General features: G+C 33.4%; 1 protein-coding gene across 6 annotated transcripts in view; it reads right to left on the bottom strand.

Annotated features, from left to right (window-relative positions):
• Positions 1-2,457: 2,457 nt before the first annotated feature.
• Positions 2,458-17,462, bottom strand: part of LOC148617228 (malonate--CoA ligase ACSF3, mitochondrial-like) — a 33,320-nt gene continuing 18,315 nt past the window's right edge. For 5 of the 6 annotated variants that reach the window (XM_088584732.1, XM_088584729.1, XM_088584730.1 and 2 more), the window contains exon 9: positions 4,300-4,528. In XM_088584732.1, coding sequence (XP_088440858.1) covers positions 4,442-4,528 — 87 coding nt within the window. In that variant the 3' untranslated portion in view covers positions 4,300-4,441. Of the gene's footprint in view, positions 4,529-17,462 lie in introns of all 6 variants that reach the window. The other variant, XM_088584728.1, reaches the window with a different exon arrangement.

Below are 17,462 nucleotides of genomic sequence, written 5' to 3'. Positions count from 1 at the left end.
TAGTTATTCAATATATTTATTTAAAGGAAAGACATCAGGTAGCCAGTTAATTTAACATCACAAAACTGGTAACACTTAGTTCTTACTTCTAAATATTTTCGTACAGTTTTTTATTCCGCTAATTTCACTAGAAAGAAAAAAAATCAAGAACACATTTCGTCACGAATAAGTATCTTTAATGTGAATCAGATGCTAAACAGAATGTGAATCGCGAAATATACAACAGCAAATTGATATCATAAAATGCGAAAATAATTTAGTTACAGTGTCCAATTAAAAACAATTCCATTAAGTTTCTTTTACCTAACTAAAAATCAAAATGTGACATCTTAAATCATGACGTAACCTGCGTAGGAGACCAGATGTGAAACTTGTTTGAAAATAAATTAGCTAATGGTATAACATACAAAATGTGCATTTGCACGCGTTGTCGTACTAGGCAGACCCCCCACTCGTTAAGGAAGTTGATCACTTACAATGCATGCCCAGTCTATATATATCTACACTGCAAATTCCAAATTCATCGATGCATTGCACATAGGATACCAGATAATTGGGACGTAATTCAAACAGACCAACAATGTAATTCCAATATACCACCCACTTGTAGAGTTGGTGTATAAAAATAGTTTTTGTAAAGAGACATCATGGTATTTAATCATTCAAAATAAGGAACAAAAGTACGTATTACGGTAATGCTCTAATGTATAAAATTTAAACCCAACGCTTTTATTTTCTACTTTTCCGGGTTGAGATATACAACCATATGACATTTTGGGCAATATCACATACTGATATGGAAATGCGGAAGTTGTTTTGTTTGCGAGAGCAGGGGCGTGTCCAGGATATTTGAAAGGGGGGGGGGGCGTAGAATAAAATATTTCGACGAGCGAAGCGAGGCGAAAAAATTTTTGGACCTTTTTTGGCTTAAAAACATAAAATAATAGAGAACTGCACTAATGTAACGGTTCCTGACTTGGAGCATGTATATTTTATAGTTAAAGTGTCAGGGTGTGACATTTTTTATGCCGAGTTTTCTCCATTAATTGTCTATGGTATATTAAAATGATTGGATGGATCTTAACCATTGAGAAATTCCAAACTCAAGGGTATAAGGAGTAACTTAACATTTCAATATACCCAGTATTGTATATATAGTAATATACCCCCCCGGTATATTTAGAATGGCTATGGGGAATCGAAGTTAGTGTCACACAAAACAACCAAAATTCATGTATTATACTGATTTACTTACCGTTTTGGTTGTTTAAAAAAGGTGTCCAAGACACCTTGATACGATTTTAAGATCTTTTGACGTTTTGTTTTTGACATCGACATCTTTGCGAATTCTTTATCACATCAACAACAATGGATACTAATCGCAGAGTCGAACACGCCGGACTCCGAGAAACGAAATTTTACGGTTGATGATGACCCATCAAATTGGGGAATCAGTATAAAAAGAAATCAGAGTATGTGTTTAATTAATGAATATGATAAATTGCCATCATTCAATACAATACTAGCAGATTATAACGATAGTTTTTTTTTTTTTAAAGGGGGGGGGGGGGCGTACGCCCATTACGCCCTTACCTGGACCCGCCCCTGGAGTGACTTGAATGTCATATCAATAGTAAAAACGAGGAATTTTTCAACTCCATGCATGGTATCACTACATGGGAATTTAGTGACGTGGACTTGTAACAAATTCTTTTTTTTTAATTTAATGTGACCGAACTCTTTTTTTTTTGAAGTATGTCAATTACTTTGTATTTCATTTCCTGGATAGTTTAACATCAATCTTTTCTCGCGTATCATGTTACTGTACCGATTTTGTAGGTCGACTATTCAAAATATAAGACTCTTTTTTGTTATCATAAAAAAAGTTGAATAAATAAAATTTGAAGTATCATGAGAAACAAGAACAAAACTAGATAAACTGTTCAGCAAAGCTCGGTAAAGGATACTTCCGTCCCTTCCAAGAAACCATTAAGAAGACAAAATCGTCAAAACCGGTCGTGAAAATTGATGTTGATAGGGACTGAAATCTAATTCCACGATATAGCATACCTATATATGGCTTCTGTCAAGATATCAAATGTCAGTGATAAGTAGGTGCAGACAAAAAAATGTTACGAAAGATTTTTATCAAACCCTATGGTCAATTTTAAAAATGTCCTCATAAATGAAGTAGTTGTCGCTCGCGTCTGTAATAGAATCTTCTGTTAAAATGTCAAGTGGCGGAAATAAAGCTGCAGAGAAAACAGTAACGAAAAAGGTTTTGACAGACGAACGGACGGACACCATAATCACTTGAAGCAACATCATATAATACATCGACTAATCTGATTAAAAGGCAAAATCTGCCAAGACAAGCGTCTAAGCAACTTGATCAAAGACTTTACTTTAATTACTTGTAGATTGACGCGCCTATACAGACCAAAATAGTGTGGTACATTTTATTAAAGTAGATGTAATCGTATTCAAATCGACACATTCATTTACATAGAACTAATTTTTGACCAACAATATATCGTTTATTTTTTTTATTACACTTAGCCTTAGTGGTACATTTTTTTTCTCTCGTTGGGTAGTTGTTGTTTAATCTTGAGTCTTTTTCTGGACAATGTTGTCTATTTTATTCGATCGATTACTCTTGTTCGAATATGTAAAGAATAGATGGGAAGTAGGTAAATCTAATTTGCCATTATATGAAAAAAAACAAGCATATGTAAAACCAGAGCGGATCAAAAACGATTTGAAAAGGGGGTTCCAAGCTGTTATTTCTCACATTTGCTTTTTTTTCACGAAATAGGAAATATTTTCCAAAAAGGGAGTGTGGACACCTCCCGAATCCATAACTGAAAATTCGGTACTGTTTTAGCGCAGTGTGATTTAGTTTTAAAGATTTTTAATATATTCCAACAATCGATTTGGTATTTGTAGCGGATTTTGCGCAAATATTTGATGCTAATTCCAGAAAAAAAGAGGTCCAGAAAGACAAAAAAAAAACCCATTTCATTCCAAATGTCTATGTAGACCTACATAATGCCCGCTTCTTAGGAATTTTGAATAACATTGGGAGTGAAAGAGAATAAAATGTCAACTGAAATACTAAGTATAGTCAGTCATTGTTTTAATTACAAACTGACTTTTCTGGTGATAAATTGTTTTTGAGTGGTATTTGAATAAAGCACCCATCGCACTTCCTGTAAAGGCCTATATTGACCAAAATATTAGTATGGGGGTTCAAATACTTTCATCCATGTCTTGTCAAAGAACGTAGGACGTCAAACGACTTCGGAACACACCGGATGTACACAAATAGCGCCACTTGCATATTGTGAAAGTCTGATTCCAGGAAATCATATGCATGTAGGCTCAGCTTTCATTCACTTCTTATCTACTTTGTTCACGATAAAAAAACGTTTGTTTTGTTGATGTATCCCTCCATCTGAAATTATTCCGCTTTAAGTGATATACAATGTTAGACATATGCGTTACTTCTCTATGCAATTACTATTATGATGTTATATTCTTCAACAGATTCAACAGGATGCTGAACCTGTTGTCAAAGAGAAACTTTGTCACACATCCACTACAGACTTTTATAAAACCACTAGCTTAGGTATGTGTCCGTCACACTGACTGTTCGTCTCTATGGTTACTATTTTCCTCAACAACCTCTTCAACCGTCACATTAGAAGATTGACTCTCAATGTCATGGCCATCGTGCAAGTTCACAAAATGTACTGCAGGAATTTTTGATATAAGATTTTGATCAATGTTTTTGTTTAAGTTAAGCTTGTCCATATCATAACTTATGTTGATGTTTCCAAGTGGTCTTTCGTAACCAAGATTGTTCTTCCGGAAACTCTCTAATGGTTGCCCTTGGCAATGATTTGATTGACAGTTTGTAACAATATTTTCGGAGTACCCGAACATTTTAACAACACGTTGGACGGATGAAAGAATCAACCATACGTTTATCACAGAAAAGAAAATTATACTTAGAAAGAATACTGTCAGCGTAGTGTAATGCATCACAAACGGTGTCTCATGAAGCATGCCCATCACTAAAAATAAAACCGGTATCACTCCGCGGAACGCGATAGTCACGACACATGTAGCCAAAGACATTCTTCGGTACATGACTGTTTTGTGACGTTTCAGAGTTTTCAATATTTTTGTAAATTCTATCACAGCCGTACTTAGTTCAGATATTATTCCAAGCATTCCAAGAAGCATGTTTTCTCTATAGGCTATGATAATAGAAAACGATATAATTGTGACGACATGATGAACGATTTCCGTTCGAAACTTTGACTTTTCGATTAGGTACAAAAGATACACATCCTGAAACATTAAGTAAACGTAACGTCCAACATTTATCGAAAGTGCAATTAGTACAAACGCGGCTTCATTAGGGTCTAATTTTCCACTAAAAGGCACACGGACAAGATCTGTTGTAGATACACAAACAACGCCAAGGCAGAACACTATCAACACAGTGATTTGTTCTGTGATTCTAAAATAGAAAAGTTAATAATCAATCACAATCATATACTCTGTGAATAAATAAGTCACTAACTTAATATCATTTCAAAAGAAGAAAACATTATATATAAAATAAAAAAAAAATTACGAACGGACAGTCATGGAGTCGGTAGCGACTACAATGATAAATATTTACTTTTCTTAAATTGACATTTATAGTATATGAAAGTTTAAAAGAAACAAATTGAAACTCGTGTTAAGAATGAGTAAGTGGTTGTCAATTTGAAAGTGAAACTATTTTTTCAAGAAAATTCAATCCACTATCATTTCACTTTAGTACCGTAAGGTTTAACATTTTACAACAGCATTGCACCATCAGAAAGAAGCAATGCTAAGCTGATTTATTTCATGTTTATACACGAGTATATAGATATACAAAATATAGATTTGCAAGTATTAAATAGTGTGTAAAATTCCTACCTCTTTCTTACAAATGCTTTTTGGTTTATACAAATATTTTAATAAGAAATACTCAAAATGGTTAAAATTCATTTCTTTTAATTGTCAAAAGGAATTTCAAGACGTCAGATGACAATCTGACACTGAATGGGAGGGTAAATTTTATTTGGTCTGAATATTTATTTTTGAAATTTTGTGGATAAAAAATTTATTTTCAACCACATCAGGGCGAGATTAACTGTACCCTTCCTTTTCGATGTATGAAGTATCTGGACTGAGGTCAGACGATTTATTTAGATTCTCTAGGCGAGAATATTGATTTTCAACTTTTTCAGGGACAGAATATATATTTCCCCAAACCAAAAACTGCCAATCCACCACGTTGTCCCCTTCCAATCGATTGTTGGAACATAACACGATAGCGGATTCCTGGATATGTCAGGAATTGGAAGTTGAACCCATTTTTGTTAGTTTTTGTGCCAAATTAGCAGAAATGAGAAAATCATCCTTTTCAAAATGTCTGCCACAGACAGTATAAACAATCGATTTTTGTCACATCAAAGTACGAAGCCACTAAAAAATCTATTGGTGACCTAGATTCTCGACATTTAGTCTGTTTGGGTCATATCTTCAGTAATATGCACCTACGCATTCCCCAAGGACCCGGATGAAGAGAAAAGCTCACATTAGAGGTATCTACTGGTACTATTGATTTTTTTTTCAGTTCTTCAGACAAGACGTAATAACCAAGACCCTTTCAGGAAATGACCTATATAACCGTTGCACTTTATAAATACTGGAACAACGTGACCAGTTAGCAAGTGCCGATGTACTACGCATATGTGAATAAAATTCTCCCAGTTAAGTATACACGGGCTTTTACAGTAGCTGTGTAAATGATTATTTTAAGGACGATGTTTGTAAACTTTCAACAAGATACTGTATAGTTACACGGAATTGCAGTTTACACGTATATTTTAAAAAAAATCACGAAAATCGTTTGAGAATTAACGACTACTAGTAGTCAGTGTCGTTCAATTTGAACACTGATTGAATAATAGTCTTAATTGCGGGAGATACTAAGTAGAAAAGTTTCAGAGGCTTGAACCAACTATAAGAAATACTACAGCCCGACTATGAAAGCCTAGCTGCATATTTGATAATTGCGCAGAATAGAGTGGTATCGGAAATACGGGCAATCAGAACTATTACACTAAACAATAACATTTTTTTCTGCATAAAGATAAAGGCCAAGTAGTTCCGATTGAGATTCCGGTTTTTGTCAAGGGTCAAATATCCGTGTTCTGCAGTAACAATTACAATGTATTTCAATATTTATGAGATGTAAAGCAAATATTAAACGAGTGCGCGGAACTGCGTTATATCTTCCAGTGTTATTGTCATGCGCAACGGCATCTGCTTATTTGTTTCATTTCTTTTTTTCTTTTTTACAATATGTTTTTGGCTTCTCTGCAATAATCAAATATTAAAACGATAAAATTCTTTTACTCGTGCAAATATGGGAGTGATTAAAAGCGACAATTAGATATACCGCCGCTTGGTATAAAAACAGACCATCGTTACTACTGTAGACCATTGTAATTACAAATGTGACATGTTGAGATTTTAAAGTCAGGCTGTACGTGTACTTCATACTTCAGGACATTTGTACTTCCATTGTACTCTATCGATTTATTTGCCACAAAATATAGTAAGGTTGTGTCACAACAATATCAAATATCATCAATTTTGCGACTGTCACACTACTTAATTCATGCATAGTTCGGTTAGTTGATGGTCATGGTCTTAAAACTGCAAATAAAATGGAATTTTGGATTTTCACAAAAATTGAAATTGAGATATTTGAATGTTATCGCCCCCAATCAAAATGAGTTCCTTGAGTTGTAGGAATGACTTGCATACGTGGTCAACATTTCATTAAAACAGAATAATAAAATAATGTCCCCATGAAACACTTCGAAAATAAAATGACAGTCACGTTTTTGTTCGTATTCGACAGGGTATGGTCACCGACAATGTTACTGAAGGTCGCTAATAAATGACAAACCCGTTGTACATTATAATACTATCAACCAACCCAGATGTCTCATAGTGTTACAGAGATACATTTTTGTAATCATTAATAGGTAATCATTAAGTATCAGTACCTGTAATAATCATGCAGTCGGTGAAACATGGTATGTGTAATTTGACCATCAGAATCAAGGAAAACAGACAAGATTTTTTATATCATGCTGGACCATTGAGTTACAATTTCATTGAAATGCACTGAAAATTAACATTTCAAAGGCAAAGAACTCTGTCAAAAACCTCATTTTTCTAAGATTCAATTGAAAATTTTCTGCACAAAGCCGGTGATTTAGAGATCAAATAATGGTCTTTTCAAATAGAGAAAGTATCCTTTAGTGATATTACATTGTCAGATGGATGGGGTTTTGACATGCATGTTTCTGATTTTTCCCATTTTGCCTGATTCTTACAAACACTTACACCTAATAAAATTCCATTTAGAAAACAAGAAATCAAATGTAACAGCAGCACCTCATCAACTCGACCCAGCCCACGATCAAGTCGTCTTTAGAACAATATTTTGAGGCAATAGGTGTGGATCCAGACACTTTGAAAGGGAAGGGTGCCAGCCGGGATGCCTCAGAAAAAATGGGGAGTTAGGACATTATTTGGCATTTTTTGTCATTATACACACGAAAATGACAAATTTTCTAATATAAAGGGTATTCCAACCCCCTGCAACCCTTCTGGATCCACCACTGTGCAACTTATGGAACTCGTTCAAGGATCGTTCATGAACCTTAATATATATGATTGGTATTTTGTATTGATAAGTCAACGATGTTAAAACTTTATTTGACAATCGCAAATTTCGAATTCTAAGGATCCTTTTAAAAAGTCCAAACAAGTTACATTCCATAAGCCCAGGCTATAACTATATATACAGACGAAGCTCACGTTGTCGAGGTTACAAGATTGGGTTTGGGTATGATGATTGTAATAAATGACCCATGACTCCAATTAGTTAACATCTTTTAATAGAAAACGGAGCGTTCTCTGATGATCCGGGAATGGCATGGAGCGACATCAGACTATACTTTTAGAGTATTGAGTAGTGTACGACTCGAGACTAGTCAGGGTCATGTTCTTAAATAAATAAAAAAAAGTAATAAAATAAAATAAAATAAAACAAAAAAAGCAAAACAACAATTGCCGATTTTAAAATGCTCGAACTAAAGTACAATATTCCTGATTTATAAAAGAAAAACTTTCCAAAAACAAAAAAAAAAAAAATTAGTCCAGTAAACTATAAATGGATGAATAGGTCAAGGGTTATCATTAACCAGGAAGTTGGTGCTATCGTCTACCTCACGAGATATCAAAAGGTGAACACCGAACACCTATACTTCTTTGAAAAAGATATTACCGAAGAAAGAAGTTCCTAAAAATAGTAACATTGCCGTTTTTCTTCTTTTTAGAATAGTTCAACGAATCTTCGTATTTTTTTTATTCTTGGTACGTGTGTATTAATATTTTTTAAATATCTTTTTTTTAATACAATAAAACCAAAAGTGTATATGGAGTTTTCGCATTACTAATCCTTTATCCTGTTTTCTCACTTCACAAAAGAAGTGTCGCGTCTCTTTTTTCATGTTTGTGAAGTTTATTGGGTTCAACATAAGCATTTTCTCTTTTCAAGTCAGATCAGAATGAAATCAAGACTACAACAGTGTGCGGATAATAATTAAGAAGCATTCAATGGTATCAGAGTCGTTTTTATTAATTAATACTTTTTTTTTTTTTTATAACATTATGATTTCGTAAGTTACAGTTACCATTTAAACAATGTATTTCTGACACACTCATATCATGCAATATTGCACGCTTGACGTTTTGATAACAAATGATACAGCACGGCTGACGTCAGCTTTGTAGCAAAATTATCTGCAGCCCTTTACGCAATTTTAAGAATTTTATAGAATAATACTAAAAGTAAATAAGATATATAGGACGAAGATCATATCTTATTACAAATCATTTATAGTGGAAAAGGCCAGGACTGAATATATTATAAAAAAGCCCTTACCCCTTAAAACTACATGATTGTTCCCTCAAAGTGTGTATCTTCGTAAAATTTTCCTTTAACCATGCAATGTTTCTGTTCCCCTTCTCATGCGGGTGATATGTAAAGGTCAATACACTTTCGATATCGTTTCCGAGAAGGTGTTAACGACAACCAGCTTTTGACGCACCTGTATCAAGTTAACCGATGAGCATTTCAGGTCAATAACCCAGTATATGTAGATCAAGTTTACATGCATCGATTTTCTTGTAATTTTAATCTCAAGAAAAAACATCCTAATTATCATATGTCAAGCAATAATGATGTTGACGACCCATTTTGAATTGATCACATTCATAAATAAATGAATAACTGACCAGGGTTATGACCGTTTCTTTTTTCAGAAGAAAGGGAAGTATGCCGAGTCTCATTTTTTATGTATTTTTTGTTTTTGTTTTTTGGGAGGGAAAGGGGGTGCAGATTTATGGCTTAAAAATGTCCTGTTTCCAAGTGTAGCAGGAGATTTCTAGAACTGCATGTACTTCCAATATCAATAATGGCATAGTTCTCTATATCATAAAACCACTAAACTTCAGCGGATTAAAATAAAAATAAGACTTAACCCGATTGAAACGCAAACAAAAGTTCAATTTTCCATTTTGACCGATGTTATTATTTTTAACTCTTACGTGTACTAAATTAAAACCACGACTAATTAAAGAAATACTTAGTAATCTATATTTGGTATATTCGAAAATTAATTAAATGTTATAGTGAAAATAAAATGCACTTACGCTTTTGGAAGTTCATGTATCCTTTGCTGATTTTCAAAACTATTGCAAGTTGTCGACAAATCACTACTCGCTGTGCGACCTGGATTTTTCTCCTTCCAGCTGTTTTGCAGTCGAGATGTAGCACAAAATATTATAACACATACATTCACCGAAAATGAAACGGTAAATAATACATCGGTACTGATGAACATACTCCGAGCAGAGCGATAAAATAGTAACGAAAATGTCAAATCCAGATCAAACATTGAAAATGTATTCAGATATTTAATTAACAACAAGTACCCATTTGATTCTCATCCTAGTAAAAAGGGACGAAATTTCCCGCAAACTGCTTCCCTGTTCGGTTACCTCATACGTACTATTGTCAATGAAAACAGCCTAACACGGAAGTATGATACAATAATCGTCCAATACCAACTGACTTCCTTGTTCTTAATCAATACTTAGTTGCCAAGCTCAGATCGAGTTAGAATCCAATATATAACGGTTCAGTTTGAAGAAGGAAGCGTTCCTCGAATTATCTTTTATTAAATATAAGTGCAGTCGTCTGCAGGAATTTTGCATGATTATATATGCTAATTGTGTTATATTGATTTAAATTATGATATGAAATAAATAACCCATCATCTTCTGTGGCAGTTGTTACTAAAATCAACAGTTAAAATGTCAGTGGTACGAAATTGATCTATAACATCGCTTTTGTTTTTTTTGCTTTGTAACAAGTCGCAAGTCGTGTATCTTAAGTGATAATTCTCATAAGAATCAGGCACGTAAAGGTCAAATACGATTTAAATAGGAAAACAAAGTATATGGGATTTTACAGGGGATTTATATATATATTGTCAGTTTGAAGGTATGAAAGCTGAAAATCTCACGATGTATGATTTGCTTCTAGTGAACAATCTTTAGTTTGGTCCATTTTGAGTTCATTCAATAAAGTGACATTATTGTCCCTAAATATAGATGGCCTTACCTATCTAGATTATATTGAGTTTGTATCTTTGTATGATATAGTTTTTTTATAACTGAAGGTAAGATTGATCAGTATGATATCATTAATATTGAGGCTTTCATCTTACTTCATTCTGTTGTAAATCTAAGACGTAGTACAGGTGTTCTAGTCTGGGATAACTTAAGTAAATTTGTAAAATTTAATGGTTACTTGTTATATTCATTGTATATGAAAAGTTTTTGTTTGAAAAAAAACTTTGTTTTGTTTCTCAACACCATCTAGCTATTACAATGATATTGATGAGGCACCGACCATTTTAATCCTCCGGGGAAGGAGTGGCGTTGGAGGTGGCTGGAGTTTTAAGTCGGATAAGAATTGTTATCTTACATTTTTAGCAGCAACCGAAATCAATATATTTATTTGAAAATCTGCCTTGTTCAGTAATGGGTAAAATATACATTTTTTTTTCAATAGATGAGCAGAAGATTTCTCCAAAATTTAGAACATTTATTTAAAAAAAGATCCTAGCCCACTTCCCCCCTCCCACCTCCCTCTAAAAATGGTCGGTGTCTCGGAGTAATGGAAAAAATGTTATTATTGATACCAACTTTCTAGTGTGTTTAATGCACATACAAAAAATGTCAGTAAATATAATGATTTTGATAACCAAACTTATATTGTAACAAATGACCATCGAATATTGCTCAACAAATTTCACATTTTTAAAGAATGTGTTGCACATTTTCCCCCTTAATATGTTACTCTAAGAACAAGTTTAAAATTGATCAGTATGATAGGAGATTGATAGACTTTTGTAATAGTTCACAGCTTGTCTTTGTTCATGTGCGTTATGGTATTGAGCGCGCATAGGTCAAATAACATGCAACAAGGACACGGAACTTACTATATTTAGCTTCTTTCCGAATCCTACCATGAGTTTTGTATGTAAATGTATATACTGTATTTGCTTGTGATTATATTACTTGAATAAATTTGTTTAAACTAACATGCAACAAATCTGTAGTTGATTAAGAAGTTATATCATATATTTAGATTAAAATACAATGTTTTTGCATATGCATTATAAGTGTTTGTATAAACCCTATATCGCATACCCTATATCACGCCCAAGGACCTATATCGCATACCCTATATCACACCTCCAGACCTATATCGCATACCCTGTATCACACCCCAAGACCATACAATTATTATACCACAAAAAGGTAATAAGCGTCAATAAAAAAAAAAACAAAAAAAAATCATTCTTCACATAACACTTTAAAAATCCCCTAAATATTCTTTTCTTTAAAGTAGGACAATATATAAATCAATAGTTAGTGCAAATTGGTATAGTTAAACATGTCAGTTCCAGATATCAGTTTAAACTATAATTAAAATATTAATAATCATAACTAATAATGTCTAATTCAATTTTTTTAAAATTATGACCCTGTGTTATTAAAAACAAGCTAGACCAATCTATGTCTAGTTCTGTGTTGCAATTATAGTTGCTGAGGAAAATGCGACGATTAAAGTGTTATGGACAGATATACAGAACTACGGTACATAATTCACATAAAATTGAGAATCAAAATTTCCTGATAATATGCACAACAACATATGGACATCAAGTTTTATAAATTCTGTTTGGTGGATTTAGAGGAGTTGCAATGACAAGCTGATTTATGGTAAGTTTATGAGTTCAAAGGGCAACAACTCCCATAGAAATTAAGAATAAAAATTTTCAGATAATATGCTCAACTACATATGGTGTTCTTGCTAAACACCAAGTTTCGGGAATTTCTGTAGAGTAGTTTCAGAGGAGTCGCGATGACAAGCTGGTACATGATGATTTGCGATAAATATCAAAGTTCAAAGGATCATAACACTCATAAAATTAGAGAATCAATGTTCCCAGACAACATGCACAACTACATATGATGTTCTAGCTAAGGACCAAGTTTCATGAAAGTTTCAGAGGAGTTGTGATGACAAGCTGATACATGGTGATTTACGGTAAGGTTCAAATTTCAAAGGGCCACAACTCAAATAAAAATTACAGAACCAAACTTCCTAATAATATACACAACTACATACGGTATTCTTGCTACATACCAAGTTTCAAGAATTTCTGTTGAGTAGTTTCAGAGGAGTTGCGGTGACAAGCTGAAGTGTTACGGACGGACGGAATGGCAGACGGACGGACGACGGGTGACCCGACTCCTAGACCTGCTGCCGCTTTTGGCGAATTTTGAACAATTAAAATCAAAAGTTCGGGTTATGCAGGTTCTACGGTAACATCGTTTACCTTTTGTGTTGCATAATTCCTAAAAAAATACTCGTACTAGAACACTGTTTTAAAAAAGTCGACACGCATAATAGTATAAATGAATGATTACTTTGATCGTGGGTTGTTATATCGTCTATTTCTTCAATGACAGTCGTCTGAATATAGCTGAAATATTGCTGCTCGGACGTTAAACCCCAACAAACAAACAAACAAACAATCTTCAATGACAGAATACTTATACGTTAACACGTTTTATGGAAATGTTAACCTATTGAAGTTACAGTAGAACCTGGCTAAACCGAACCCCGGATAAACTGATAACCTTTGTAAGCCTGACATCTTCTGAAGTCCCTTTCAATCAGTTTTAACACTTGTTTTACATGTGTATACCGAACAGCTGTCTTAATCGAACAAAAATCTCAGTCAAATAGGGATTCTGTTACACATGTTTCACTGTAGATAATTTTTAAGTGTAAGTGTTTGTAAACATCAGGCAAAATGGGAAAAATCAGAAACATGCATACCAAAGCCCAACCAATCTGATAATGAAATATCACTCAAGGGTGCTTTCTTTATTTGAAAAGACCATTACTTGATCTCTGCATCACTGGATTTGCTCAGAAGTTTTTCAATAAAATGGTAGAAAAATGAGGTTTTTTGACAGCTATCTGCCCTTGAAATGTTAATCTTCAGTGCATTTCATTGAAATAGTTACTCAATGCACCAACATGATATGGAAATGTTGTCTTGATTACTTGATTCTAATGGTGCAAATAGTCAAATAAAACTATCAATATGGTTTTTTTTTATACCATGTCTCACCTACTGCCTGATTCTTACAGGGACTGACACGTAAGGACAACTGATTGTCTTTTAAAGACTTATTTTGTTTGTCAATTGAACATGGCCTGAGTTGGTTTCTTCAAAAACTCGAACCACTAGATTTTGTACCAAACAGATGAGGGAGTAAAACATTGTTATCATTTTTAAATGCTAGGTTGAAAAAATTGACACTGATTTTTTTTCTTCCAAGAACAAAGGAAATATGCCAACAATATTTTTGGTAAGTTATGTTGTTTGTATCGAATACTTTCCCTTCCATATAGTTACATGAAATCTCTATATTAAAAAAAAAACTAGTTTGATATCAAATTCTTTTGCGTCAATGTCGTTTATAGCAACCTTTATGTTAACAACAAGACAGTGTAACATTAACCTGCCATTCTACAATTACTTACAGAAATAAACAATCATGCCATATCCATCATTACTCACCCCGTCACACTGTCAAGCGAGTGAAATGATCGTGAACATATCGATAACAGAAATCAACTATTGCAGCTTGATAGTAAACGGAGGAAGTTATGGATCGTGAACATCAATATTATCCAAAATTAAAAGTAACAAAATTGTTGTTTGCGATCGGAAACATTCACGATTAAGCTATTATACCAATCTGTTCACGATCGTATCTCTATCATGACAGGGTAACGGATGACATAAATGATGTCCATTGGAGACTGTTTTTTGTTGTTTAGCGAAAACGATTTTAAATATATATATATATACACAAAGTGTATCATAACTAATCACTACACCTGGAAAACTTTGACAATGACCTTTGACCTGAATTCTAAATTTTGACCTTGACCACAATTTGCTTACAATAATTGTAACCTCATGATCATGATCTTTGATACTGAAAATCTTTATTGTTCAAGATAATTCTAAGGACTAATTATGCTAGCACTTCACAGTATTTTAGCGCGCGGTCTAGTTTTGGTCCATGTGGCATTTATTCCTTTGATATTTATAAAAATTATATATGGAAAAGAAATGGAACTCACTCCGCATTGAATCATGCAATTTACATAAAAATAAATCTCATAACAGTCTCAGATTTAGGAGACACGAATGAGTCTGCACATTTCCATTATGCATATAACCATCCTTCAAAATTTCAAAGCTGTAACTCAATAACTGTGGGAGGGGATAGCTAGCCGGACAAACCATTACCCCTATCCGCACGGATGGACCTAACGACGGACGAAAAGACTCCCCGGTTCGTAAAGCATAAGAAAGCTTTACTGTAAAATGCGTTTACTTTTACATGACTGCCCCATCTCCAGAAAAAAAATACAATAAAATCTCCATTTTAAATCACTACTACAATTAGTTTCCGTTTATACCATTTTTCATTCCTAGACAAAAGTAACCTCCTCTTACCCGCCCACACGCTGTGCCAGTTACGTATTAAGAACTAACCGAATGAAGCTAATTCTAAAATCATCATAAGTTATCAAACTGCTCTGATTATCGTCTGGTTGGCAGACACTTTCAAGTGGGTACTCCTTCGACCATAACTATACAAATGTTCTGTAATTAACGTGCGTCTGTAAGTTCAATTGGTTGGTATTGGGCTTTTTGGGGGTGGGGTGGTGGTAAAATGACATTTTAGAGAAATATATTATAGCATAGATCTGGAATTCAAGGTCTATAACATGTATAATAATGGCGAAACAAAAAGCTGATTTAATCAAGTTTATTACAATTAATGGACAAATAGCCGAGCAATTCCACTGAGATGGTAGGTGCACGGTCGATCGCAATTCAGAAATACTTAAATAGTCAATCAATTCTGATGAATATTTATGCGTGTATTTTGTATGATGTACAGCACAGGCTCTCGGATTTAATCTTACTGTCAATTACGAGTGCAATAATTTAATTTCTATGAGGGAGGTGGGGCCACTTTGGATTTTTTTAGTATAATTTCTAAACTTACTTTTTATTATTTTTGCTCTAGCCAGTCCTGGATTTTTTTTTTCAAACCAGACCCTGACTTTTTTTTTCTACACCTTGCATCCTGCCTTTTTCATTTTTCCCAACAGTTCACCCTGTTTTTTTTTAACCATACGTCATTGTCCTAACTTGATCCCAGCCCCCTCCCTATAAAAATCAAATGGTTCTCCCGAGAACATCGAATATAGAAATTAACATCTCACTCCTCATTTCTAAGAATTGCATAATCTATTAAAAGTCTATTACAATAGCAATATGGACCCCTACAGAATTTCGTGTCTCGGTTTTCTCTATTTGGGCCTGATTTCCGATTAAAATAACTAAATTTATTCACGCACCACAAAAGGTTTTCTTATAAAAGTGCATTATACCCTGCAGTAAGTGTCCTTTATAACTGGAATACCAACAGGATTTTCTCTACGCTCTCTTTACAATTTTATATTCTATAGTAAGGTCTTTGTATAACTAAAGTTCTTATTTTGTTTAAATAACTTGGTACACGCGTACTTAAGTTTTTTTTTAATGAAAACTAAACGATCATGGACTTCGATACTATATATAAACAACTGTATACGTCTAGAGAAAAAATGTTTAAGGTTGAATGATCACGTGAATATAGTTCTTTCCATTAAGTTTCTTGTCTTAGTTAAAGAAATATATGGATGCAACTGAGAAAATCAAACTTTCAATAGAGAAAACTTCATCATGATGCTAAAAAGAACGGATATCACCACAAGGTATTCGACAGCTTTTCACACGCCTGCCACTCCCCCGCCTGAATCCTCCCCTGTAAGCAGACAACCAAGAAATATCTATGACAACACATTTGTACTTTAACTCCCTAGCATGACATGGAAAACATGGACATAGATCTAAGTAACATCTGATAGTCTTGATGAAAAATAACTTCTAGTGTCGTTAAACAACTATTGTTTTGTAGGAATAAAAACGATGTGTTTTAATGTTTTATGAAGACCTTTTTTAAATGTTTTATGAAGACTTTTTAAAATGTGTTTAGAAGACTTTTTCCTGTTTTAAAAAGACTTTTTAAATGTTTTAAGACTTTTTTAAGAACTTTTTTATGTTCTCAGAAGACTTTTTCTACCATTTTAAGATTTAAAAAAAAAATGTTTTGAAATGACGTTTTTTTTCAAATGTTTTAAGAAGACTTTTTAAAATGTTTTAAGAAGACATTTTTAGAATAAATATATGCTGCCTTTATATGTTGGTTTGCCAATTATGAATGAACATCTATATAAGTTAAAATAATAAGATCTCTTAGAGGCTAATATTGAATTTTTAGCATCAGTTCATGACAGCACAAGTATTTTCAATTTTATTACCAAATTCATTATACATGAGTCCTTTTCATATTGCAAAAGTACATCTAATTGTGTTGAAATTCATGAAATTTTAATTCCTTAACATGTTTAGAATGTACTGTCAAGATATTCCATTTTATCCAACCATTGATTTCTGACCTTAATTTTCACAGATCAATAAATGTAACCTAAATACATTTGTATGGCTCAATGGCTATAAAAGATTTATGATTCCCTATTCTCTGTGCTA

Source organism: Perna viridis, chromosome 5 (assembly GCF_037379345.1).
Source record: "Perna viridis isolate PV_CMFRI_1.1 ecotype Kerala chromosome 5, ASM3737934v1, whole genome shotgun sequence".
In the NCBI taxonomy this organism is placed as follows: Eukaryota; Metazoa; Mollusca; class Bivalvia; order Mytilida; family Mytilidae; genus Perna; species Perna viridis.
Note: the sequence above shows the minus strand (reverse complement) of the source record. Positions and strands in the feature narration are given on the sequence as shown.